The sequence below is a fragment of the Peromyscus eremicus genome, chromosome 7 (genome assembly GCF_949786415.1).
Source record: "Peromyscus eremicus chromosome 7, PerEre_H2_v1, whole genome shotgun sequence".
NCBI classification, from domain to species: domain Eukaryota; kingdom Metazoa; phylum Chordata; class Mammalia; order Rodentia; family Cricetidae; genus Peromyscus; species Peromyscus eremicus.
In genome coordinates, this window is record NC_081422.1 from 60,974,231 (window position 1) to 61,002,140 (window position 27,910).

Sequence of the window (27,910 nt, forward strand, 5' to 3'; positions counted from 1 at the left end):
CTATGTAGATAGTCTGTGCTCAAAGTCACAGAGACCCACCCTCCTAAGTGCTGGTACTGAAGGATGCACTGTCACACCCAACTTCTCTCACTTTCGTGTGATGTCGGATTTAGTTTTTGAAATTGCTTTTCCTTTTCTTGAAACAAATTTAAGAATGAAAAGAGGTATATAACATAAGAAAATTCTTCTTGTGTTTCTTTTTGTCACCATCTATCTGTCTGTATCTATTGTAGTTGTTTATGTCTGCTCTTTTTGGGGGGCCCGCCACCCAGCTCCCAAATAAATCACACACGGAGGCTTATTCTTAATTATGAATGCTCGGCCTTAGCTTGGCTTGGTTTCTTTCTGGCTTTCCTTAACTTAAATTATCTTGACTACCTTTTGACTCTGGGCTTTTCCCGTTCTCTTACTTCTGTAAATCTTACTCTTAGTCCATGGCTTGCTGTGTAGCTGGGTGGCTGGCCCCTGATGTCCTCCTCCTTCTCTGGCTAGTTCTCCCTTCTCTCAGATTTCTTCTGAATATTCTTTCCTGTCAGCCCCACCTATCCTTTCTCCTGCCTTGCCATTGGCTGTTCAGTTCTTTATTAGACCATCAGGTGTTTTAGACAGGCACAGTAACAAAGCTTCACAGGGTTAAACAAATGCATCATAAATAAAAGTAACACACCTTAAAATAATATTCTACTTTATCTATCTGTCTGATCTTTTTTTGTTTGTTTGTTTTAAACACAGGGTTTCACTGTGTAGCCCTGGCTGACCTGGAACTCGCTCAGCTGTCCTGGAACTTGTTCTGTAGACCAAGCTGGTCTCAAACACAGAGATCTCCTACCTTTGCTTCTTGAGCACTGGGATTAAAGGCGTGTGCCACCACTGGTCTGGTTTATCATCATATAAAATTTTGTCATGTTTATGAAACCCTTTTTTGGGGCTGGAGAGATGGCTCAGAGGTTAAGAGCACTGAGTGCTCTTCCAGAGGTTCTGAGTTCAATTCCCAGCACCCACATGGTAGCTCACAACCATCTGTAATGAGATCTGGCACCCTCTTCTGTATACGTAATAAATCTTTTATTTTTTTTTAAAGAAACCTTTTTTTTTCTTCTAAACTTAGGCTCAAATGTGGGGCTTCACATTATAGTAGACAGGCATTCTGCCACTGAACATACCCCTCAGCTCTATTTTTAAAATGAAAGAATGAAATACCATTTTATAAACTAACTTTTTAAAGTTTTGCAATTTTAAGTTCCACAGACCTTTATCCATTTCCATCTAATTTAATGTCTTATGAAACCATGGTGCATTTATCAAAGGTAAGATACAGCATTGGCATAGGCCATGAGCTAAACTTAGGCTTAGTTAGGGTTTCTATAGTTGTGAAGAGACACCATGACCATGGCAACTCGTATAAGGAAAATGTTTAATTGAGGTGGCAGTTCACAGTTTCACAGTCCGTTATCATCATGGCAGGGAGTATAGTAGTGTGCAGGCAGACATACTGGAGAAGGTGCTGAGAATTCTTACATCTTGACTTGGAAGTGAACTGAAACACTGGGTGTGGCTTTAGCATATGTGAGACCTCAAAGCTTGCCTCCGCAGTGACACACTTCCTCCAACAAAACCATACCTAATCCAACAAGGCCACACCTCCTAATAGTTCCACTCCTTTGGGGGCCATTTTGTTTGAAACCACCACAGGCTTCATTTACATTTCACCAATTTTGAAGTCATTAAATGTAATATAAAATGGAATTTCAGAAACATTTTAAGCATCGTCTTTGCTAGTTTTTGACTGTCTCCTTTCCTTCTGTAGAACTAATGGCTGAAGACTAAATCAACATGGCGACTATGGTTCCACCGGTGAAACTGAAATGGCTTGAACATCTCAACAGCTCCTGGATCACAGAGGACAGTGAATCTATTGCTACAAGAGAGGGAGTTACTGTTTTGTATTCTAAACTGGTCAGCAATAAGGAAGTAGTACCTTTGCCTCAACAGGTTTTATGCCTCAAAGGACCGCAGTTGCCCGACTTTGAACGTGAGTCCCTTTCAAGTGATGAGCAGGACCATTATTTGGATGCCCTTCTTAGCAGCCAGCTGGCTCTAGCAAAGATGGTCTGTTCAGATTCTCCATTTGCTGGGGCGCTACGGAAGCGATTGCTTGTACTGCAGCGTGTCTTCTATGCACTTTCTAACAAGTACCATGACAAAGGCAAAGTGAAGCAGCAGCAGCATTCTCCGGAGAGCAGCTCTGGTTCAGCAGACGTCCATTCTGTCAGCGAACGGCCCCGGTCGAGCACTGATGCACTTATAGAAATGGGTGTCCGAACCGGTCTAAGTTTATTATTTGCACTTCTGAGACAGAGTTGGATGATGCCTGTGTCGGGACCTGGTCTCAGTCTCTGCAACGACGTTATTCATACTGCAATTGAAGTTGTGAGCTCTTTGCCTCCACTGTCGTTAGCAAACGAAAGCAAGATTCCTCCTATGGGCTTGGACTGCTTATCACAAGTCACAACATTTCTTAAAGGCGTAACTATTCCCAATTCTGGGGCAGATACTTTAGGTCGTAGATTAGCTTCTGAGTTGCTGCTTGGCTTAGCAGCTCAGAGAGGCTCTTTGAGATATCTTCTTGAGTGGATAGAAATGGCTTTGGGGGCTTCAGCAGTTGTACATACTATGGAGAAAAACAAACTACTATCAAGCCAGGAAGGAATGATCAGCTTTGACTGCTTTATGGCTATATTAATGCAGATGAGGCGTTCATTGGTATGTACCCCAAGTATCAACTTTGACAAATTGCTGGCTAGTCAACCCTGCTTTTAATGAGTTTGTGGCTCTTGTAAATGATTTGGGCGTTCTTTTGCTATGTTAAGTTGGTTAAATATTTTTTGTGCTCTGTGGGGAGAAACTTGCACATATTGATCTATAGGGATAGGACAGTTAGTACAGTGAAGGCCCCTGGGTCAGGAGCCAAGTTTATAGTTTAAATGTTAGCTTATTTTAGTGGATTTGGAGAATTTACCTAACTTCATTGCATTTAGTAAATTCACGTGTAAAATGAGAGGCCTTGGCTAGTGAGGATGGCAATTTTTGAAAGCATCTCCAATTTCATCCTTTACATTTTTTTTTGCAGTCTGGCCTTGAACTTGCTGTGACTGTGACTGTCCCTGAATTCCTGATCCTTCTGCCTCTGTCTCCCAAGTACTGCAATTATTAATGTGCACCACCATTCCAGGCCTTTTCCAGTTTTTAAAAATTATGTACTGTGTGTCAGATACTATTCTAGGACCAAAGGGTACAGCCTCAGAGATAGTTTCTGCTCCTACAGAGTTCATGTCTTGCTAGGCTGATCAGGAAAGAAACACATAAATTTAGGGGTTGGAGAGATGAACCAGCAGTTAGGAGTTTGTTTTTCTTGCAGAGGACTTAGGTTCAGGTCCCAGCACCCACATAGTGGCTAACAACCATCTGTAACTTCAGTTCCATGAGATCCAGCACTGGTCTCTGTGGGCACTGCATGCACATGGTGCACAGACATACTTGCAGGCAAAGTACCTGTACACATAAAATAAAAATAAGTAAGTCATGAAAAAATTCATAATTTCAGGTGAGACATTTTAAGAGGAAAAGAGAGAATGGTAGGTTGAGAGTGAAAAGGTATGCTGTTTTAGTTAATGTGGTCAGGGAGGGACTCTTGAGTTGTGACCTCTGAGCAGAGACCTGAATGAAGAGAAGTAATGAGCTAAGTAAAAGTGTGAAGAGTTTGTTGTCCATAGAAGTGAATCCCTTCACCACCATAACCTTGGATATCATATTAAAGAATAAACGTGATAAATTTTAAGAATATGCAAGACTGAATGTAATAACTTTGAAATCCAAGAATAAAATTTGAATTTTAAAGTGTTAAGGCTCAAATGCTTATAAACTGACTTAGTTAGGTATAACTACAGTTAGGTTAAGTTGATCAGGTTTTTGTTGTTTGTTTTTGCTTTTTGGTGTGTGTGTGTGTGTGTGTGTGTGTGTGTGTGTGTGTGTGTGTGTGTTTGTGTTTGAAATGGTCTCACTGTATATCTCTGGCTGTCCTGGAATTCTCTGTATAGACCAGGCTGGCCTTGAATTCACAGTGATATACAGGCTTTTTGTGTGTGTGTGTGTGTGTGTGTGTGAGAGAGAGAGAGAGAGAGAGGGAAGGAGGGGGAGGGAATAATGGGATGGAGACAGACAGACAGACAGACAGACAGAGAGGGGAGGTTCATGTTTCCTTTATTGCCCAATATAACCTAACAAATGTATTTAAAATTCACTAAAAATGCTACTTGTTATATTTACATATTCTAAACCTTTCCTCCCACCAAGTAAAATGCAAAGCTTTTGATTAATAAAATATTTCATTAAAACAGTCACATTCAAATCAGAAGCATTTAACTTTTCATCTACTGTATGTTTTGTATTTGTAAACTGAAGTGTAAATATTGCATCACTTTATCATTAATTTTCTTTTTAAAAATTTTTTCATTTAAAAAGTAATGTTACAGATAAGTACTTAAAGATTTTAGATGACAGAATCTATGAAAATTTGAACCTCATAATGCTAAATAAAAAATAAAAACATGTAGTGCTTTGTTAAGATACAGAGTGTTGACATAGATCTATAATCTTAAATTGTGGTTAAAACCTAGAGCTTTAGGTTGTAATCTAAATACAAAAATCTTCAGGTAACAGCTGTGGGAAGCACTTAAGCTCTATGTGTTTTCTTAGTCATTATTATACCTCTTACTTGGAAATCTCTTTTTCTCATTTTTTTTTCATCCTTTAAGAGTTTGCTCCTTTCAAATCTGAAATACTGTTCATCTGCTCATCTTAATATTCCTATGAAAAGTCACTCAATTCCTCTTATAAGCTATGCATTTTGTATTGCTTTTGTTACCAAAGAGTGGAAAAAGATATTATTAAACACCATGACTATATAATTATATACTTGCCATGGTGTATTTCCTTCTAGAACAAAATTAGTAAGAGACCTCTTCACCTTTCCCTTAGAAGGAAAGGAGTACCCTAAGACTTTAGACTGTTCTCCACAATGTCTATTTGTTATGATAGAAATGCACGTCAGATAGAGCAGGTTCAGGAGGGAAGCTGACACAAAATTATCCTTCAGAATTGGGAGGGGCAATAGAGGAGAGAGAGAGAGAGAGAGAGAGAGAGAGGGAGGGAGAGAGAGAGGAGAGAGAGAATATGAAAGAGAGAAAATGAGAATGAGAATATGCTTTGAAACCACACAACATGGGTTTCTAACTTTTATAAGTTTCTAATTGGTAAAGAGTGTTTTATACCACATGATTTAGTCTGGCTCAGTCTGTAAAGGTCAGATACTGTGTGGTACCATAAATTTATCTTCCATATATAGGTGTGTATATATGTGTAGGGGTTAGTTAGTGTTGCTTAAAGCTGCAAATCAGAGGCATAGAACTGCCAGGGACCTGGAACTAGGCTGCAGGAGAGCTTGGCTTGATGTATGGAGGAGAGAGGCAGCTAGAAGATCTGTGATCTAAGAACATTGTTGAGTTTCATTGCCTCATCTCCTTACCCCTGCACCCTGTGCTTGGGATTACTGCAGGATCTAATACGTGTTGAGCATAAGTTTGCTTATATATTCACAAACTGATTTGATACTTAAACTGGCTCTATAAGCTCAAGGAATCCTTATAGTATATATATATATATATATATATATATATATATATATATATATATATGACTTTGTATATAATGTGTTTTATTCTTTTGTTCTTTATTTAATAAAATAATATTTTACTCCATGTCTTTCAGCTTCTTTGATTCACTGCTCCTCACTACTTGGAGTAAGGAGGAAGTGAACTAATTTTAGTGCCTGTTTTCTATCAGGTGCTTTGCATATTCCTTTTCAATTGTCATGTTAATCTGTGAAGTAAGATATTATTTACTTTAATCTTGAAGGTGTAAAGCAACTGTGTTAGCCTGGATTTATACATCTATTGAGCATGATAATACAACACAGACTCCTGAGCCACGTACTGTGTTAAGCAATTCTTATACCTTTGAGTCTATCTTTGAAACCCATATTTTTTTTCTGACTGCATTATATACTTTTTAACCTGCATTTGTTAAATTGTTAAACTTTTCCCACAAATGACTCCCTTATAGTAGCTGTAAAATGTAACAGATTAACTTTATTGTTGGCTTTCTAATTTTTGTCTACTTGTCCTGTCATTCCTGGACAGATAGCAGATGTACCTAGTCAGAAATCATTCCTCCTTCTCCCCAAGGCTGCATACCCTGTCAAATATCCTTCTTAGTCAAGGATACCACTGAAAAGTAGACTGCTATCTTCAAGATTCTGCATTTGTCCTGAAGACAAATCCTGTGTTTTAGTTATATGGCTTTCTCACTATTTAATGAGGCAGTTAGGGATTGGTGCTTAATTGATCATTTGACTCAATAGGTTTTGGTAACACTTTTAGTTGGTTTCATGGCCTAATATTAGGATTTGGTAACAATACACCTAAACTTATAAACAGTTTTTCAAATAGATTTTTGTAGAGTATTGCTTTTTAACATATATGTCTGCTTCCTTTCCATATTGTACCCTGCAATGTTTAATTTCAGGGTTCGTCTGCTGATCGGAGCCAGTGGAGAGAACCAACTAGAACATCTGAAGGCTTATGTTCACTCTATGAGGCAGCATTATGTCTTTTTGAAGAGGTATGTAATCTTCATAGCTTTGCATTAAAAATGACTTTGTTATAAAATGTTATAGCGTAATCTCTAGAAAAGCTCTAAAGGAAAAATGGTGCCAGTGGTTGCCTCTGGAGAGTGGAACTCAGTGTTTAGTCAAAGGAGATACTTTACAGTGTATCTCCTTCATTTAAGTTTTGGATCATGTACTGGTAACTTTTGTTGAAAAAGAATTACTGAGTAAAACAGATTCAGAAAGACATATAAACAATTCTGTGCCTGAATGAATTGTTCTAAAATAAATACCCTTCTAATCAGTGCCCAGGCTTAAAAAAAGAAAAAATAGAATTTTAAACTGCTGAGATAACTCAGAGGCTAAAGTCACTTACCGCCGAACCTGACAACTTGAGTGTAATCTCCAGGTACCACATGGTAGAAGTAAGAAACAGATTCCCTCAAGTTGTTCTCTGGCCTCTACATGAGTGTCATAATGCATGCCAACATGCATGCACGTGCGCACTAAAAATGCACAAGTCCTTTCACATTCTGGTCGTTAACTTGTTTTCTCCTCCACAACGGAAGCACTATGTTGACTTTTAAACTAACTTCTTTGCAGTTTTTTGTAGTTGTGTTGCCACATGTGTGTGCCTGGACTCTAGTTCAATTTTTCGCACTTAAATTTGTCTTTAAAATCTCTTAATCTATGTGTTCATATCCCCTTTTTTTTGGGGTATTGGTGGTTGTGTGATATACTAATTCTGTTTTTTTTTCTTCTCCAGTTATTAGTTGGAATACTTTTTAGAGACTTGCTTCCTTTATCAACTGATTGTTCAGCTAGTTTATATAGAAAAAGCAGAATAAATGCTCGATTCTCCCATTCACTTTTTTGGGGAGATGGGGTTTCAAGATAGGAATTCTCTGTGTAACAGCCGTGGCTGTCTTGGCACTCACCTTGTAAACTAGGCTGTCTCAAACTCATAGAGATCCACCTGCCTCTTCCTCCAAGGTGTATACCACCCAACTCTCCATTCACTTTTTATTAACTAGTTTTCAGTTGAATGAATTGCTACCCCTATCATCCTCCAAACTTGACCAGTTAACTTCATTTAAAATTATCCATATAAACTCTTAGGTTTGAGTCTCTGAGTTTTGTCTGTGGAGTTATTATATAGCATATTGCTTCCTTTTGGCTAATAGTCTCTTCAAGATGGTAGTCTCTTTGAGATTGTTCCTGGGTTCTTCTGACATGAGGCTGCTAATTTTTGATAGCTTTCTTGCTGTCTTATACACATTATGTCGTTTCTGGCTTATGTACATATACTTCTTTCACAAGGCAGTTGGCTAGCTATCTCCCCTCAAATTTGCTGACTTCTTCTATTGAGAAAGTTGATTTTTACAGCCACAATCAGGATGTTAGAGATGCTTACTCACTATTGATTTGATCTTTCTAGGCTATTTTGTAGTGGACCTAGCTACACAGAGAGAGAAGAGTGGGGAGGGAGAATGAGAATGAGTTGGGGAGGAGGGGGGATGGATTAATATATTGATTTAAAGCCAGAATGCCTTCTGAGTTCATACTGATACATTGAGATTCAGAGCTACTGATGCTTACTTAGTCTTTCCTATATTACAGTTATGTCTTTTTTCCTTCAAATGGAGATTATTCATTCTCAAGAATATAGGGATCACAGAAATAGAATATCCTTTTTTAAAATCATGTTACACGTTACACACGTGTGAGCACACACAAATAACGACTGCCATGTGGTTACTAAAAACTATTTCTTTTTTTGTGCTTCACCCATGTTTATAGTGTAGAACATACAGCCATTCCAAAGTCTCTGTCTTTTGACCCTCATTCAGTGTTAGTCCCACCAGCCTCTCTATTCTTTGTAACTTTGAAGCCTATTGTCTAGACTCTCAATAACGGTGCAAAGGAATAAGATTGGCTTCTCTCTTACATGCTGATAACTGCTGTGCACTTTATTCTTTAAAACTGCTTTTGATAGAGTCATTGGTCCACATTATCTTTTCTAGTAGATCTTAAATATGTTGCTCTGTTTTCTTCTGGCATAGATGTCAAAGTCTGAAGATTTTTTTTTTTTTCCTTGTGAGTCATACGCTTATTTTGATAAGAAGCAATTGAAAGAAACGTTTTTTTTCCTTTAAAGATCACTAGTTTTACTAGAATACATGGTGATGTTATTTATTCTAGAATAATAATCTTAGAAATATGATAATTCAGTATGTAGTTTCAGATCTCTTTATTTCAGAAAAAGTATCCCTAAATTATAGTTTTTCATATTATCTTTACTCCTTTTACTTGGTTCTTTTTGGGGAGGAATTCCTATTTTATGTTAGTCTTTTGCCTAGCTTTGTCACCTTTTATTCAAAACAAAACAAAACTTTCTTAGTTTATTTTTCATTTCTAAAATGTTTTTATCTTTTCATTACTCATAAAGCATTGTCTGCTAATTTTAAAAAGACTTATTTTCATTTATCTATGTATGTGTTTGTCATGTGAATGTATGCCATGTGTGTGGGTGCCTATAGAGACCAGAGGAGGGCATTGGATCCCCTGGAGCTGAGTTTATTGTGGTCCAGTGTGGGTACTGGAAACTCTAGAGGATCAGAAAGTGCTCTTAACTGCTGAGCATCTCTCTGCCCCATACTATTTTTTATTTACTATTGTATTTTCTTTTGGGGGGGGTGGTTTGAGACAGGGTTTCTCTTTGTAGCTTGGGCGCCTTTCCTGGAACTTAATCTGTAACCCAGGCTGGCCTCAAACTCACAGAGATCCACCTGCCTCTGCCTCCTGAGTGCTGAGATTAAAGGCGTGCGCCACCACCACAGCTACCGCTACAGCTTTTGTCTTCATTTCTAATGTTAAACATTTTTACTTCATTCTTTTAAAAATTTTAAAATAATATTTTTATTCTTTGAGAATATCATAAGGGGTACTTTGATCATATTTCCCCCTTTCCAACTCCTTCTAGATCTACCCACTTACCCTCACTTTCCTACCCACCCAATTTTGAGTTTTACCTTTTTTTTCTAATCCACAAAGCCCAGTTTATGTTGCCCAACTACTCTTAGAAGTGAGGCTTGCTTTGGAGTTTGATTGACCTGTTTAATAGTTGACATCATTAAAGGGAACTGACTCCCTCTCCCAGAAGTTATCAAGTGTCCATTAGTTCCTCAGCTAGAGGTCGGATTTCATGCCCACCTGTCCCTCTTCATGCAAGGATTTTTGTCTGATTTGTGTTGGGCAATTCTTATGCATGCTGTCACAGTCCCTGTGAGTTCATATGTATAACTGTCCTGTTTTGTTCAGAAAACACTTTTCCTTGAAGTTACTCAGCACCTCTGGTTCTTAAACAATCTTCCTATCTTCCCTTCAGTGAAGACTCCGAACCTTGGCTGGAGAGGTGTGATATGTCAGTCCTATTTAGAGCCAAGCACCTTGGTTTCTTACTGTTTTCACATGAGCATTTTTAATTCAGATTTGTGTTTTTCTTTCACTCATTGTTTGATTTTTCTTAATCCCTTTTGGCTTGGAGTAGGTCACAATTTTCTGTTGGGGGTGTCTTTTTTGGTCATGTTTTTATTATGGGGATGGTATTCCATCTCTTCCTGCCTTCCTCTATCCTCTCTTTGTTCCCTTTTCCTTCCCCTCACCCCTGTCTACCCTCTTTCTCCTCCATTGGGTCCTCTCACCCTGTGTTTCTTCTTTTTGTTTTTTGAGACAGGGTCTATGACCCAGGCTGACTCCAAACTCATTATCCTCCTGTCTTAGTCTCTTGGGCTTTGGGATTACAGCCAAGCATCTCTATGATCACACTGATCAAGTTTATCAGTACTTTCTTCTTATTTACCTTCATGTGAAATTAGTTTTCCTGAACTTTAGAATGGATTGGGATTCAAGGTAGAAGTTTTTTTCTTTTCCCTATTGTTGTATAATGTTTAAAACAGTGGTATTTTCCCAGTCTTCTCTTTCACTTTCATCTTCTTTCTCCATCTTTTCTCTGTTGTTCCTATCCCATGCACTTTCAGTCTACTCAGTAGTTTCCCCTCGGCACTGGGCTCTGTCCTGGGAGGGAGTCCTGGCTGGTTAGTTAATTTATTTTATTTTATTTATTTATTTTTTATTACAAGAGCTAGATGAACCCAGGACATTAAAAACTTAGTTTTCTGCAGCCCTTGGTCTTGTTTGCTGTGTAAAGGGCAGGACTTTTCCAAGGTATAACGTTTTCCTAGATTGGCCTGTTGCTCTTCCTAATGTACCCAACTGACCATTGTAGGCTTCTTGTCTGCTGTCTGCCAGGCCCGCTATCGCTTCCTCCTGTATGAATGGTAATACTGTGTGCATATTTGGTGGTGCTTTGTGATCACCTACTTTTAGTTCATGGTTCTTGGAGTCACACGTAATTTATTATGAGTGTTAAATAGGGGCTTCAGTTTTTCTCTGCAGATTTGGAAGTGTTTAGAGAATCAGGTTGCTGCTGGTTCTGTTACCTGGTTTTTACAGAATCCTGCTTATCAACCGCCTTCCAGCTTTACTTTAAACATGTGTTTTTAAACCTCATGAATATTTTTTCCAGTTTTCTTTTTACCCCCACCCCCCCTTTTTTTTGGAGAAAGTGAGGAAGGACTTCATCACAGTGGTAGATTTATAAATGACCAATTCTACTCTTGCTACCTCCTTATGTCTTCAGGGAAATTCTAGGTGCTCTATTAGAAACTGGCAATTATATGTCCTCAGAACTGTCCCCTTGTTCACTAGGAAAGCCTTGTCAAACATACTTACTCTATTACTTTGCATTATATTTAAAGGTTCTGAGGGAAACTCTTCTCTCCCTTCCCATTTAATATGCTGATAAACACATATTAGCTCTTTAACATTTTTCTTTGTTTTATTTATTTAAAAACCCTTAAACAAATAAATTGACAATAATTACAGTCATAGTTCTAATGTTTGTTTTTTTATTTATTTAATTCATTTTACATACCAACCACAGATCCCTCTCTCAACCCTCCTCCCACTCCATCCCAGCCCCCCCTCCACTGTTCCCCACCCCCGCTCGCCCACCCAATCCACCCTTCCATCCCCTCCATCCATGGGGAGTCAACAAAGCCTGGTACATTCAGTTGAGGCAGAACCAAGCCCCTCCTCCCTGCATCAAGGTTGAGCAAGGCGTCCCACCATATGTAATGGGCTCCAGAAAGCCAGCTTTTGAACCAAGGATAGATAATATGCTTATTGTATTGAGTCTATGTGCATTAGTAAAAAAAATCAATTGGGTGAAAGTTAGTTGATATCAGAAAATGTAGAAAGCAAATAGAGGGGTTAATTTTAGCTCCACTGATAGAAGATGTGAAGTTAAAATAATGGCATTTCTCTTTCTTGCAGCATCAATTTGCAAGATACTTTAAACCTTAATATACAGTATTAGCATGTTTGTAGTGAGATTGATACTCTGATATATTCCTTGGTTGGGGCAGTCAGAAGGTTACCTTGGGTCCTATGCTTTGGTTGAGGAGCTTACTTTTTAAAAAAGCATTGCAAATAAGCTGTGACTTAGATTTTATATACATTTGTGTATCACGTTGTTGTAGGCTATCACTGTTTTCAGGACAGTCCTCCATTTATGCACTACTGGTGACCAAATACTATGGAACCATTTTAGAAGGCAAGTTGGTATAGAATGTTCCAAGAATCATAAGATAGTCTTTTTTGTGTATATAATCCCATTTCTGAGATTCCCTATTAAGGAAGTTAACAAAATACAGTTATATACTCTTTTGAGACAAGGTCTCCAAGGTTTCATTTAGTAGCTCCGGCTATCCTGGAACTCACCATGTAGACCAGGCTGGCCTTAAACTCATAGAGATCTGCCTGATATTGCCTCCTGATTAAAGGTGCTGGTATTAAAGGTGTCCATCACCATGCCTGGCCCAGTTGCAGATTCTTAAAAATGGTCTACATAACAAAGATAAAGGATTTATATGTCCATTAGAGGCAAGTGGTCAATTGTGATTTTATTATTAGATGGATTATTGTCTATTCAAACATGAAGAGTAGGCAGAAAGTTTTGCATGAATGTCTCGAGTCATTTGTCACTTCTGTATTTACTGTAATGACTGTGTTAAAGAATGTGCATATGAAAAAGGTAACATTGTGTCAAGGTGATTTATCAGTGGCATTTTTTTCTCCTACTTTGTCTTTATGAACTTTGATTTTTCTGTAAAGTGTATGTGATAACACTTTTATTTAAGAAGGCTTGATTGTGTATTTTCCTCTTCCCATTTTAGTGATTTATTCTGTGCTATTAAATATTCTAGCTATCTATATTTAAAGCTGGATATGATGTTAGATGTGAGTAGCTTAGAGTATTAAAAGTTAAGACAATAATTTCAGAGAATATGTAAAACTAGACTAATAACATACCGGTTGTTTTGTATATTTAAATTTTTAATAGGTTTGTAGAATGGCTTCTGACTACTCAAGAACATGTGCTAGCCCAGACAGCATTCAGACTGGTGATGCTCCCATTGTCTCTGAAACCTGTGAAGTATATGTTTGGGGCAGCAATAGCAGCCATCAGTTGGTAGAAGGCACACAGGAGAAAATACTACAGCCGAAGCTGGCTCCCAGTTTCTCTGATGCTCAGACCGTAAGTTCTCTGTATTCCTTGTGAACTGATAGATAATGGGATGTGTGTGTATGTGTATATGTATACTTCTGTGCCATAAGTAATGTTGAGTATATTTTTCAATGAGTAAAAATTCTTGATTGAAGCTGGGCGTGATGGTGCACGCTTTTAGTCCCAGCACTTGGGAGGCAGAGCCTGGCAGATCTCTGAGTTTGAGGCCAGCCTGGTCTACAAAGTGAATTCCAGGACAGCCAACGCTGTTACACAGAGAAATCTTGTCTTTAAAAACCAAAAACCAAAAACCAAAAACCAAAAAAAAAAAAAAAAAAAAAAAAAAGCTTGATTGAACATTTATTTCTATATCACATCAGTTCTTGATTTTAACAGAAAAATACATTTTTTCATATCTTTGACACCATTTCTACATTCAAAATATTAAATTGAGACCTAGATTTTGAAAAAGTCTAGTGAGGCAGGGTTTGGTGGTAAACACCTTTAATGCTACTACTCAGGAGACAGAGTTACATAATGAATTCCAGGCCAACTAGCACTACCAAGTGAGACCTTGTTTCAAAATAACCAAATCCTAAAAATAAATAAATAAAATAAAATAGCAATAAATAAATAAATAAATAAATAAATAAATAAATAAATAAGAAGCTAATGAATGGCATCAGGTTTTATTATTATATTCAACACAAGTAATACTTAATAAGAACTGGATTTTTCCTTTTTTCAGATTGGCATTTCATAGTCTTATGATCATTTTTCCCCCCTTTGTATTTGTAGTCCAGTGTAAAGCTTTATGTTTTATTTTCATTAAATTGTATTTTTTCCTTATGAGTATAGAATATGTGAACATACATTTTTATGTGAATGATTCTTGCTTTAATAGACTCCTACGGAATTTGTAGGAATTTTTTTCCCTTCTCCAATTATAAGAGGAGGATATAATTTTTACTTTGTTTTTTCATCTTTAGATTTTTTTTTGAGATTTGATTTACTTAATTTTATGTGTGTGGATGTTTTGCATACTTGTCTCAAAACATTTTCCAACTTAAGATTCTGTTGTTCTTTTGTAGATTGAAGCTGGACAGTATTGTACTTTTGTCATTTCTACGGATGGCTCTGTCAGAGCTTGTGGGAAAGGCAGCTATGGGAGACTGGGCCTTGGAGATTCCAATAATCAGTCTACTTTAAAAAAGTTAACTTTTGAGCCTCACCGGTCCATTAAAAAAGTTTCATCATCTAAAGGCTCCGATGGTCACACTTTAGCTTTTACTACAGAAGGTGAAGTCTTCAGCTGGGGAGATGGTGATTATGGGAAACTGGGACATGGAAATAGTTCAACCCAGAAATACCCCAAGCTTATCCAGGGCCCACTGCAGGGAAAGGTATGTGCTCTCTTGTGGGTTTAAAAAGAATCAGATTCAATGGTGTAGTAATTGACAATATTGGTTGAATTTTGATACATTTTTTTCTGAGTCACCTTTTGGTTACCACTCTGTCTTATCTTTTTGTGTATCCGTTTTATAGGTTATAGAATGCATTTACAAGTGTCATTCAATTTTAGTTCTTTTTAATTTCAACTTTAGTTCTTTACGTGTGTGTGGGGCATGTGAGATCAACCTTGGGTGTTGTTTCTAGGACAGCATTCCACTTTTTAAGATTTATTTTTTTTTGGGGGGAGGCTGGAGAGATGGCTCAGTGGCTAAGCATGCATGTTGCTCTTCAGAAGACCCATGTTCTTGTTCCTAGTACCCAATCAGGCGGCTCACAACTATCCTGTAACACCAACTCCAAGGGGGAGCAATGTCTCTGGCCTCCATAGGTACTTGTACCCACATGCACTTGCCCTCCCCCCATAATAAAAAAATAACAAATATATATCTTTTAAAAAAGATTTATTTTGCTAGGCGGTGGTGGCACACGCCTTTAATCCCAACATTCGGGAGGCAGAGGCAGGCGGATCTCTGTGAGTTTGGGGCCAGCCTGGTCTACAGAGTGAGTTCCATAACAGCCAGGACTACACAGATTAACCTTGTCTCAAAAAACAAACAAAAAAGATTTATGCATGTGGGTGTTTTGCCTGCACGTATGTGTGTATACTGGTGTGTGTACACACACATGTACACACACATGTACACACACACACACACACACACACACACACACACACACACACACCCCTGATGGCCTAAGGAGGCCAGAAGAGGATGTCAGATGCAGGTGGCAGAAACCAAATCAAGGTTCTCTGTAAGAGCAGCAAACGCTTTATAGCTCAACCATCTCTCCAGTTCTTCTACCTTGTTTTTTGAGACAGGATCTCAGCAGTTAAGCTAAGCTGGCTGGCCATTGAGCCCAGGGCTCCTCTTCTCTCCTCAGTTCCAGCCCTGGGATTACAAACTTGTGCCACCACTTCTGGCTTTTTTACACGAGTTCTGGTGACTGGACTTGGGTTCATATGTTTTCATGACCAACACTTTCTGGAGTGAGCCACCTCTCTAGCCCTTGAGTGATGAGACTTTCAGAGTGGCTAAGTGATTGTCAAGAGTCTCATTGGAATAATTGGTTCCAGAACTTTTTGTTTTTGTTTGTCTTTTCTTTACAGACTTATGTGGTTTCTCTGTTTTAAGATTTTAAATTTTATAACAGAATACATATAATAAATTTTTTTCCCATTATGAGACATTCTCAAATGGCTATAAAATAAATACCACACAGCTGTGACTTGTACTATTTCAACTCACTCATCAAAAGGCAATGGATCTTGTAACATCCCACTTGGTAAACTTGATAAGCAGCTTTGTAAACAGCAAATACTTGATAAGGTACAGAGTGTGCTGGGTGTGGCAACACATCTGTAATTCTGGATAGAGACAGTTAGGATTGCCAGTTTGAGGGTAGTGAGCATAATGACTGAAAAGATACTGAATATGGACCTTTAAGGTGCTTCTGCTACTTAACTACTCTAGACAGTTGTGATTTTCCAGTTCTCTTAATATCTTCTTTCTTAATTCCATTGCTCTACTTACATTATTTTAAATATCCAGTTTCTATAACAGTATAGTTTAAATGTCATGATGGAAAAGTAACAATATTTTAAGTTAATGTACAAATGAAAAATCTTAGAATTTATCGGTGCTTAGAATATATTAGGTGTTCACATTTAAAAAATTTTTATATTTAAGTTTCTTTGTGAATTTTTATTTTTGGAAGTTAAAAAGGCAGGGAGTTATTGGTACTGACTGTTTCTGTATGGTTTTTTAGTAGCTGATGATATTGATCAATGTTAGAAGGTATAAGTGATCCCCAGGGTATATTGTTATATGTCCTTACTGCCTAGATTCTACCAATCCAGTGGTTCTTAACCTGTGTGTGGGTCATGACCCATTTGGGGAGTTGAATGACCTGTTTTTACAGGTGTTGCCTAAAACCATTGGAAAACACAGATATTTACATTATGATTCATAGTTGTAGCAAAATGACAGTTATGAAGTAACAACTAAATAATTTTATGGTTGAGGGTCACCACAACATAAAGAACTGTATTAAAGGATTGCAGCATTAGGAAGGTTGAGAACCACTATACTAATCAAAGATAATTTTTTGATGACAAAAAGGGCTGTGAGAAGTTTAATGTGAGCTTATATTCTAATTATATTGTTAATAGCAAGTAGTTTTTGAGTTCCTTGTTATGTAGTATGTTTTACTTGGTCAGTAAAGACTACAGGTTTTATGTTAATCTTAGATTTAAAAAGTTGCCATTGTTTCTTGTTGCATTCTCTTCAGCTCCTTCAGTAAAGACTTGATTGATGTTATAGCATTCCTGCTAGTGATCAGACTGATGTCTTTTCTAGAAATTACAATGTCTCTTTTTTGGATTGAGAAAAGTTGTTCTCCTCTTTGGGTCAAAGCCAGAGTTCAGGGCTCAACAAGCAGAACATGGACTTAAGTAATTGCTTAGTCAGTAGCCTTGGTCCTTATGACTACTCCTACATGAGTTGTGAGTAATAATGCCTTTGATGTCCCTGTGTGTATGTCTTTTAGCAGTTCTATGCTTATCATATTTACTTATGTGCAATCCAGGTAGTTGTTTGTGTATCAGCTGGATACAGACATAGTGCTGCTGTCACAGAGGATGGTGAATTATATACATGGGGTGAAGGAGACTTCGGAAGATTAGGTAAGAGTTTTTAAAATTTGGAATTATTCACCCAGAGCAGAAATGATCAGTTGCTAAGAACCAGTGAGCATAGAGTTCATGGGCCATTTATTTTATTAGTTTTAAACTCAAAGTTAGTTGTATTTCTATAGATAATTTTGCCTAGATTCTGGTGCTGTTATCTTAGATGTAATGAAATCTCTAAGCATTGTAACCAGGCGTTATAGTTTCAGAAATAAGAAATATAACATCATGACCCTGAAGTTTATAGTGTACTGGTCAGTGAAAACAAGTTAACATGGGTGTGTTATTAGACAGATTAAGGTAAACTGTGACAGAGATTTAGAATGCCCTAATGACTTGTTAATGTGCCTGTCTCCCCCATGTGGGGAACAACCTAGGAGCCTGGGAGAGCAGATAGAAATGATTCTCTTTTTTTTTTTTTATTTAATTGCATTTAAAAGTAACCACTAGCATATTACTCTTGTGAAACTGGAGAAAAGGAGTTAACATTATTTCTGTGTTTTATCTAAGGTCATGGAGACAGTAACAGCCGTAACATTCCAACATTAGTAAAAGACATTAGCAATGTAGGAGAGGTTTCTTGTGGAAGTTCACACACAATTGCTTTGTCCAAAGATGGAAGAACTGTGTGGTCTTTTGGAGGAGGAGACAATGGTATGTAAAAACAACTTGGTAACTTTGGGCTTTTTTTTTTTCTTAAAAATTGAGAAGAAAATCTTTTTCAAGTATGTATGTTTTGTATAAAAAAAAACTAAAATGTAGATGAACAGACATAAAAACAAAAAATTTTTTCTTCCAAATAAATTGTTATTTTAACCATTGTTAACACATTGGTAGACAGATTGCTAAATATATGTACATTTGTAAATGTCTGTTTTAAAAGCCAAAGTAGGCCTATATAGTTCATATATGTTATTTTATAATTTGTTGGCTCTAATGTAGTAATATTTTATGAATATCAATAAGCGTGTCATTATACTAATTTTTAAAAAGGCCTAAAGTACTATTACATTTATCTGTAGGACAATTTATAAAATAAGTTTCTCATTGTTGAGTTGCAAGATGTCTCCCAGTTTTTTTTTTTTCCCGGTGCTCTTTCTTTCTTTGCCCCACCACATGGGGAAACAAGAAAGTCTATCAGGAAGACAGACAAAACAAAAGAAACCTCTGCACTGAGTGAGCAGATTTATGTCCACTTAATTAGTTACTCTGTGTGAATGCTTGTACACATAGGCCAGCTGTACTAAGTATGAAGAGATCATTGTAGCCGGGTGCGGTGGCTCTCCCCTGCTGCTCTTCTAGGATTCACAAGGCTGAGGCAAGGGGTTGAAAGTTAGAGGCTAGCAAGGCCTTGTCTCAAAAAACAAAAACCAAACCAAACAAAAAATTGATAACTTAAAAAAATACTTTAAGGTAAAAAAATATAATTTAATTTATATTTTAATGATTTCTAGTAAGGTTACATTTATTTTTTTTCACTTTTTTAATTTATTTTTCTATTATCAGCTTGATACAGTATAAATTCTTATCCTAATAGTGAAATGTTTCATTGAGGCTTGCCCAGTAATTGAGTAAAACCAAAACTTATTATAAGCCACAGTCATCCTAGGGTCCCCCTTGCTATATAGCCTCCCTGGTTCTGTGGGTTGTAGTCTGATTGTTCTTTGCTTTATATCTAGAATCCACTTATGAGTGAGTACATACCATGTTTGTCCTTCTGGGTTTGGGTTACCTCACTCAGGATGATATTTTCTAGTTCCATCCATTTGCCTGCAAATTTCATGCTGTCATTGTTTTTCTCTGCTGAGTAGTACTCCATTGTGTATATGTACCACATTTTCTTAATCCATTCTTCAGTTGACGGGCATCTAGGCTGTTTCCAGGTTCTGGCTATTACAAATAGTGCTGCTATGAACATAGTTGAGCATGTATCTTTGTGGTATGATTGAGCATTCCTTGGGTATATGCCCAAGAGTGGTATGGCTGGGTCTTGAGGTAGATCAATTCCTAATTTTCTGAGAAACCGCCATACTGATTTCCCCAGTGGTTGTACAAGTTTGCATTCCCACCAACATCTAACAGAGGACTGATCTCCAAAGTATGTAAAGAACTCAAGAAACTAGACATCAAAATACTGAACAATCCAATTAAAAAATGGGCTGAAGAGCTAAACAGAGAATTCTCAAAAGAAGAATCACAAATGGCTGAAAGACATTTAAAGAAATGCTCAACATCCTTAATCATCAGAGAAATGCAAATCAAAATGACTCTGAGATACCACCTTACGCCTGTCAGAATGACTATGATCAAAAACACTAATAACAGTCAATGTTGGAGAGGATGCGGAGCAAAGGGAACACTCCTCCACTGTTGGTGGGAATGCAAACTTGTACCAGGTTACATTTATATGTTAATCATTTTCCTCCTTTAAATCATTTTCTAAGTTTTCTATTTTATGAAGTATGGAATCTTCTTTATAAACTGCACGCACTTTTTTCTTTTTTGAAACAAGGTGTATATATCCCTTTCTGGCCTGAAGTTTACTGTGTAGACCAGGCTGGCCTCAAAATCTATTTTATTTTTATGTATGTATGTTTTTGAGACGGGGTCTCTCTATGTAGACCAAAATGGTCTTGAATTCAAAGAGATCCGCCTGCCTCTGCTTCCCAAGTGCTGGGATTATAGTACCTGGATTTCTGTCTTTCTTTTTTTAAAGACAGGGTCTGGCTGTGTGACATTAGACTTGCAGCTATTCTTCTGCCTCTGCTTTTTGAGCAGTAGAATTACAAACCTGTGTTACAATGCCTAGTTAGTCTGTCAACACATTCAAAGTTAGAAGTACAGGCACTGGTGAGATGGCTCAGTGGTTAGGGCACTTGCTGCTCTTTCAGAGAAGTTTGGTTCCTAGCACCCACATCAAGCAACTTGCAACCACCTGTCACTGTGGCTCCAAGTGATCCTACACTCTCTCTGGCCTCCCTGGGAATCCACGTGTACATATTCAAACATACATCAAAATAAAGTAAGGGCTGGAAAGATGGCTCAGTGGCTAAAATGCTCCCTAGAACTGCTCTTCTGGGGACTCGAGTTTGATTCCCAGCACCCACATCCGGTGGCTCACAACTAATTGTAACTCCAGTTCAGGGGATCCAATACCTCTGTTCGTTCTCTCTCTCTCTTCCCCCCTACACCACTCTCACACACAATTAAAAATAAAATAAATCTTAAAAATTTTTTTAATTCTAAAAAAGGAAAAAGTTAGCCATATGTCTTAAAGTGGGACAAAGAAATAAAAAAAATTTTCTGTCTCTTTAAAGTAGTTTTTATTGATTGAGAGAAAAACACAAAGAGGCTATTAGTTGTTGACTTTCTTGAAACAGACATGCTCATTTGTTAATGCCCTCTGCTATCAGGAATGAGTTTCTACATCTGTCTAGTTTTTGCTATAAGAATAAAAGTACTTATTAACTTTAGTGCTTAAAAAAAGAACAGGCTTAAACAAATTTGTCTAACTTGAATATGGTTTTCTTTTTTATGTGCGTAGGCAAACTTGGCCATGGTGATACCAACAGAGTATATAAACCCAAAGTTATTGAAGCTTTACAGGGAATGTTTATTCGAAAAGTTTGTGCTGGGAGCCAGTCTTCACTTGCTTTGACATCAACGGGGCAGGTAGGACTGAGGAATGAGCATGAAAGAGTATTTCAATGGACTAGATAACTAAAAAGTGATCATTTGAAATTTAGAATTAAGAGAAAAACATTTTAAGGCAACATATTAAGATAAAAATACTATTTTGTTGCAAGTGTAGTAGATGAAAAGGAGGCAGGTTTTCTTACCTGCTTGTGTGACCTGAATACATTTTCTTTCATTCCTCTTTTCTTTGAAGTAAGTTGATTTGATAAATTCATTTAGTGCTTAGAACCCTTTAACCCTCTCGCCCAAATCATTGAGGCACCTCAAAGGCTCCTTCCTATTATAGAATAGTGGGGAAACACAAAACAAAAACTTAAGGGGACCATGGTATGAACTAAAAAAGTAAGATAATCAAAAAAGAGGGTAAAGGAACACCTCCAGATGGAAAGTGTGGTGGTACCAATGAGGACCAGGCACAGTGAGGAATAGTGACCGTGTTTCCCTCCTGGTGTTCATCAGCCACTTTGGCCTTTTGTATGCCCATTGTATGCCAGGACAAAGAAGATGCAAAACTGACATTCACATTTAATTTTGTTACTCTTTGAGAGATGAGTGTTTCGAATGCTGAAAAATCTAATACAAACTATTTTATTTTATTATAGAGTCAGATACATACTTAAAAACTGGTATAAATATATGGTCTTTCATGTGTTCCTTACAGTGGGCTCTGTAGTAAAAATCCATGAACGAAAATCAACAAGTGCTCACTTACTTGATTTATATCCACAGGCAATCTCAGACCCCCCTTCAGTGTCATATGCTTCCTTTTTATGAGAGAGGAAATCATTTCTGCTTTGTGTACCAGATGGTTGTGTAAGATAATTATTTGAATATTAAGTTCTTATGTTTAACTGTTGGTGGTAAACAATAAACAGTAAATCTGTTACATTATATTCCAAAGGAATTTGCAAATTACTTGCTATATAGAATAATAGGATCATGAACATTAGGTAATGTAAAGTCTAGTGTGGATGTTTACAAAAAATGAAGTGGAAGGAGATACTTTGAGCAATTCTGTTACTAGTACACCTGTAGAGCTTTTCACTCCATCTGTCTCTCAGTTCCCTCGGGCCTACTCAGTGCTAAATCTCTACCAAATGTAACTCATAGGGTTTTTTTTTTGTTTTTTTTGTTTTTTTTTTTTATAGATTTATAGAAATGGATTAATTTAAGCTGTAAGAACAGTTAGCAAGATAACTCATAGGTTTTAATGCAGGTAATTTTTTTTTCAGCATGATATAATGCCTAAAATGCAAGACAAGTATGCTTTTTGTGTGTTGTAGTTTTAGAGGTCAGACCCAGGACATTTTGCGTGCTAAATAAGTATTGTACCAGCTGAGCTACAAATATTCTTAATCTAGTGCTCAGCTAAAAGAATAGTCAAAAGAAAACTGAGAGGGCCTTACTGAACACTAGTACTGTATTGGGCTTTGAGTCATTTAGTCTCAGTAATGTTTCCCTCCTGGTGTTTAGTTCCTAGTCTTTGAATAGGCCTTTGTTGTGCTGGAGTTCTTATACCTATACTTGTCTTAAGTATGTTTTCTGGTAATTGGTATAAATATATGATCTTCTGTTTTGATGACGACATCTAATCTGTCTTCACCTGTCTTTCCTAAAATAATTTGAAGGCAAAACGAAAATAACAACCATAACAGAAAAAGCCTTTATGGTATAAAGATGGGAGTGAATATAATCAAAAGCCAATTGAAAGAAGAAGTTGTTCAGTTTGCTGACTGTCAAATTGGCAGTCATTCCTCTTTTCATCTTCCTCTTTCCTTCATGTATTCTTTCCTGGACAGCCTAAGTCAGCCACTACTCATTTTGTTATTAATTAATAACAAAAAGGTACTCAGGGAGCTATCTGACTGCTGATTCACATATTCTTTGTGAGTGATAGTTAAAATCAGTTTTGTGGTTACATTATCAATTTATCATTTCTTAGTAAGAAACATGCAAGCAGAAGTGGTTTTTTTAATGTTTGTTTTTGTTTTTGGTTTGGTTTTGGTTTTTCAAGATAGAGTTTCTATGACAGCCCAGCAATAAGTAGAAATTTTAAGATAGTATTTCCATAACTGCTTAGTTGGACAGTATTAGCCAAGTGCAAGCCAGTTAGTGGTAACTTTAGCAGAGGATCTCCTGTCTTTCTTTCATTTTACCTGTGGCCAGTTTATTTTCACCACGCAGCTGCTCATCTGTTTATATGCTGGGTGTTTGAAGACAGCACAATAAATGACAATGACTTTTTTCCTTCTTATTTTAGATAGGACTTTCTCTCACTCCCTCTCCCCCATTTTTTTTTTTTTTTTTTCTTTTTGGTTTTTCATGACAGGGTCTGGAACTCACTCTGTAGAGCAGGCTGGCCTTGAACTCCTAGATCCACATCCTTCTGCTTCCTGAGTGCTGGATTAAAGGCGTCCGCCACCACAGCCTGGCTATTTTCTTCTAATGAAACAAACAAGGTGCAGATATTTGCTAAGAAAAAATTACTGTTAATTTTCTTAGGTGTGCTAATGGTTTACTATTTCTACTTTTGGATGTATGTATTTTAGAGAGGATTGTTTGGAGAGTAGGGATGATCAGGTGAGGCAGCTAACGGCGGATTATGTTTGCTTCTCAGCAGTCTTTGTTGATCTGTTTCCTGAGGGTACCATGACCATCTTCAAAGTGACCAAAACACCTAACTATTATTTTAATATTTTATATTACTTTAACATCAGTAAGTTATCATACTCCTTGATAATTTTAGTTAATTACAGTCTACTTATCTTTGGAATTGATGTGTTCTGTATTTCTGTCTTTTCAGGTGTATGCTTGGGGTTGTGGGGCTTGTCTAGGTTGTGGTTCTTCAGAAGCTACTGCTTTGAGACCCAAGCTCATTGAAGAATTGGCTGCCACAAGAATAGTTGATATTTCTATTGGAGATAGTCATTGTTTGTCTCTTTCTCATGGTAAAGTCCTGTTTATTTGTTTGTTTTAGTATTTTAGGTAGCATCTTTATAGCCTAACTTTAAAGCACCAACTTTAACTCCTCTTGCCTTAGCCTCCTTAGTGCAGGGAATATAAGTGTTCTGAGTCATTTGTTTTCAAAGAAGTGTTATCAATAAATGTGTTACATTTAAATTTACCTAGTATACCTTTGTCCTATTTTTAGATAATGAAGTTTATGCCTGGGGCAATAACTCCATGGGGCAGTGTGGCCAGGGAAATTCCACAGGTCCTATTACTAAACCAAAGAAAGTGAATGGCTTAGACGGCATAGCTATTCAGCAGATCTCAGCTGGAACGTCACATAGTCTAGCATGGACTGCTCTTCCTAGGGATAGGTAAGTGCTATGTTTAAACATTCTTGTGAGGTTCTAAAAAAAATACTTTCCTATATTCATTTTAAGACTATGAATGTTCATTGAGTCAACATTACACAATGTACTTCAGAAGTTGAATAGTTAAATTTAATAGTAGTAATAATGATGATAGTATATTAAAATTAATTTCTAAGTAGTATAGATTTTGATATAGTAGGTATATTTGATCTCATGTTTAACAGAATTATACATGCAGATCTCTATAATAAGAATAAGATACATACCACTCAACTGCTGTTTATTTATGATAACACACCATGTGGGGGGTCCAGGTGGCATTGGGAAGTAATATTTGGTTTATCCTAAAATGCCTTTCTTTTGTACAGTTTTACATGTGAAAACTAAACAGGTCATTTGTAGCTCTTCATTGACAAAGTTTTTGTGTAAACTCATATGTTAATTTAAAGTCATTTAGATTTGTATCATCATGTAGGAACCATCAATATATTACATTATCAAACAAGTATTATTATTTATGTAGGTAATTGTGTTAATATCTTTGTCTATAATAACAAATTATACTAACACCTTAAAAGGGTGAAGGATTTGCTTTGGTTTACATGTATCAGTCCATGCTCTTTTGGCTTCATTGCCTTGGGCCTGAAGTTAGTCAGAACATTATGGTATAGCAGAATAGCCACTTCTTTCAATATTGGATTCACTAGCTTGGACCAAGCCTTCAACATATGAATCTTTGGTCAGAACATTTCATATGCAACCCTACAACAGTATAACAGTAGTGTTAATAAATTTAGAAATAAATTTAATGTGATTTTTAAGATTACCATACACACACACACACACACACACACACACTATTTAAAGTATATATAATTTCTAGTATTGACTCTGTTATCATAGAAATGACATTTAGATCCCTTTTTGTGTGCATATTGAGGTTACATATATTTCAAAAGTAAGAAGCTGTATTTAAGATACTTTTCTTAATTTAATTGTTTTCTGATTTTTGAATTCTGTGTCTTTAGAGAATGATTTAAAAGTTAAGTGTCAAACTGAGGAGATGGCTGAGTCAGTAAAATGTTTGCCTTGCAAGCATGAGGACCTGAGTTCAGATCCCCAGCCCCAATGTAAAAGCCAGGTGCTACAGTATATGTCTTTAATCTTGGTGCTTAGGTTGTGGTGGCGTGCATAGATGGATCTCTAGAGTTCACTGTCTGGCCTATTTAGCCAAATTATTGATCTCTGGGTTCAGTGAAAGACCTTGTCTCGAAAAACAAAGTGGAGAGTGACTGAGGAAGCTACTGGACATTGACCTGTGCCCTCCACACACATGTGAACCCATATCCTCACATGCACACACACACACACACACACACACACACACACACACACACACACACACACACGAAATAAGTATATCACACACACACAGTTAAATGTCTCCATATCTAGAGGAAATTAACTAAGATCAAAACTAGGCTTTATTGGTTTAAAACATTTGTTTAATTTCATTGCTCTATGTCTGGTTGGTTTTATTTGTAAAACAAAATAAATTACTCCAAAATAACAAAAAGAAATAAAAAACAAAACACCCAAACCCAGTGGCTATACTTTTAAATCAAGGAAGCTATTCTCCTCCCCACTCTTCATGTCTTGTTTTTTGTTTTTGATCATGTATGGAAGTTTCATTATAAGACTGTTGGATGCTTTTCTTATGCTTCCTTCTAGACAAGTTGTTGCATGGCACCGGCCTTATTGTGTAGATCTTGAGGAGAGTACCTTCTCACATCTTCGTTCCTTTCTTGAGAGATACTGTGATAAAATAAACAGTGAGATTCCTCCACTGCCTTTCCCTTCATCAAGGTATGTTGTAGATATGTAGCGTTCATATGTATTATTTACTCTTTTTAAATTTTGACTTAATTCTTTTTTGTTTTTCTTGAAATTACATGAGTCTTCTTTATAAGGTAGAAAAGAGCTAAACTTTTATTAATAACTTCTTAGTTTCATAAATGATGTTTTAAAAATTACCATTGGGCATTACTTGACAAAAAAATGTTATCCAAACTGGATATTACATTTACTTTTGTGCTTCAGAATTCACAACAGCTTGTTTTGTTTCAGGGAACACCATAATTTTCTTAAGCTGTGCCTGAAGTTGCTTTCAAATCACCTAGCTCTGGCCCTTGCGGGAGGGGTAGCTACCAGTATTCTTGGGAGACAGGCAGGTCCACTTCGAAACTTACTCTTCAGGCTGATGGACTCTACTGTTCCAGATGAAATCCAAGAGGTAAGAGAATAGAATCTGTGGCCTGAAGCCTTAGCTAGATGATATATTCAGCTATACTAGATATCTTCAATTGCAGGGTTTCCCTCTGTAGCTCTGGCTGTCCTGGAACCCACTCTGTAGACCAGGCTGGCCTTGAACTCACAGAGAATTGCCTCCCTTGGCCTTCTGAGTTCTGGGATTAATGGCCATCACACCCAGCAGATGTTCTTAAACCCTCTAAACTAAAGAAAGACTTACATATTTTCAGTTTTCACATGACACTTTTAGACTTGCATAATCCCAACAGTTAGTGCATTCACTTTTTGTATGTTGCTATTAAAAAGAGAAGATCTGGACTGATCAATGCACTTTTTCTTTCCTTCCTTCCTTCTTTTTTTTCTTTTTTGATTATTAGGTGGTAATTGAAACACTCTCAGTAGGAGCAACCATGCTGTTACCTCCATTACGAGAACGGATGGAATTACTTCATTCTCTTTTACCCCAAGGACCTGATAGATGGGAAAGCTTATCCAAAGGACAGGTAAAACCTTTGCATATAGATAAACCAGTCATATCACAGGAAATTGGACTGATAGGAAGATAAAGCAAATGAACTGTTATGTTCACAAAGCAGTGCTTGATAGTTCTGGTGTATCCTGATTATTTGATGTTGTATGTTGGAAGAATTATTAGATGTCTACTAACCTGAAATGATGCATATGATGATTTACTAAATTACTTCGGGTCAGTTCTTAGAGTCATAATTCATTTTTCTGGTGTTGATTATGGTGTCAAACCAGATACCCTTGGTTTATTGTAAGTGCTGAGTTGAAATCAGTCTAGTGTTATTGCTGTTAGTCCCATGCTTAGAGTTTCTTATCTGAAAAGGAAAAGGTCATCATTGGCAAAAAGCATTTGAGTCATGAGTATGCGTATTTTTAATTTTTATTAAGTACATGGAAATAAATGCTTTGCTGAGCTAAGTAAAAGAGTCAGTTGTAGAGCTATAGATTTGAGGGGAAACATGGTACTTACTGGCAATATAATGTCCACAGATGCTTTCCAGTAA

The 27,910-nt window shown here is 36.9% G+C and overlaps 1 protein-coding gene across 7 annotated transcripts in view; it reads left to right on the forward strand.

Moving 5' to 3' along the window:
* Nucleotides 1-27,910, forward strand: part of Herc1 (HECT and RLD domain containing E3 ubiquitin protein ligase family member 1) — a 160,797-nt gene that overhangs the window by 22,733 nt on the left and 110,154 nt on the right. For all 7 annotated transcript variants that reach the window (XM_059268149.1, XM_059268153.1, XM_059268155.1 and 4 more), the window contains exons 2-13: nt 1,808-2,763; nt 6,643-6,738; nt 13,191-13,385; nt 14,447-14,758; nt 17,454-17,550; nt 18,064-18,207; nt 21,098-21,225; nt 24,053-24,197; nt 24,401-24,572; nt 26,301-26,435; nt 26,697-26,862; nt 27,257-27,382. In XM_059268149.1, the coding sequence (XP_059124132.1) occupies nt 1,834-2,763; nt 6,643-6,738; nt 13,191-13,385; nt 14,447-14,758; nt 17,454-17,550; nt 18,064-18,207; nt 21,098-21,225; nt 24,053-24,197; nt 24,401-24,572; nt 26,301-26,435; nt 26,697-26,862; nt 27,257-27,382 (2,646 nt within the window). In that variant the 5' untranslated portion in view covers nt 1,808-1,833. The remainder of the gene's footprint in view (nt 1-1,807; nt 2,764-6,642; nt 6,739-13,190; nt 13,386-14,446; nt 14,759-17,453; nt 17,551-18,063; nt 18,208-21,097; nt 21,226-24,052; nt 24,198-24,400; nt 24,573-26,300; nt 26,436-26,696; nt 26,863-27,256; nt 27,383-27,910) is intronic.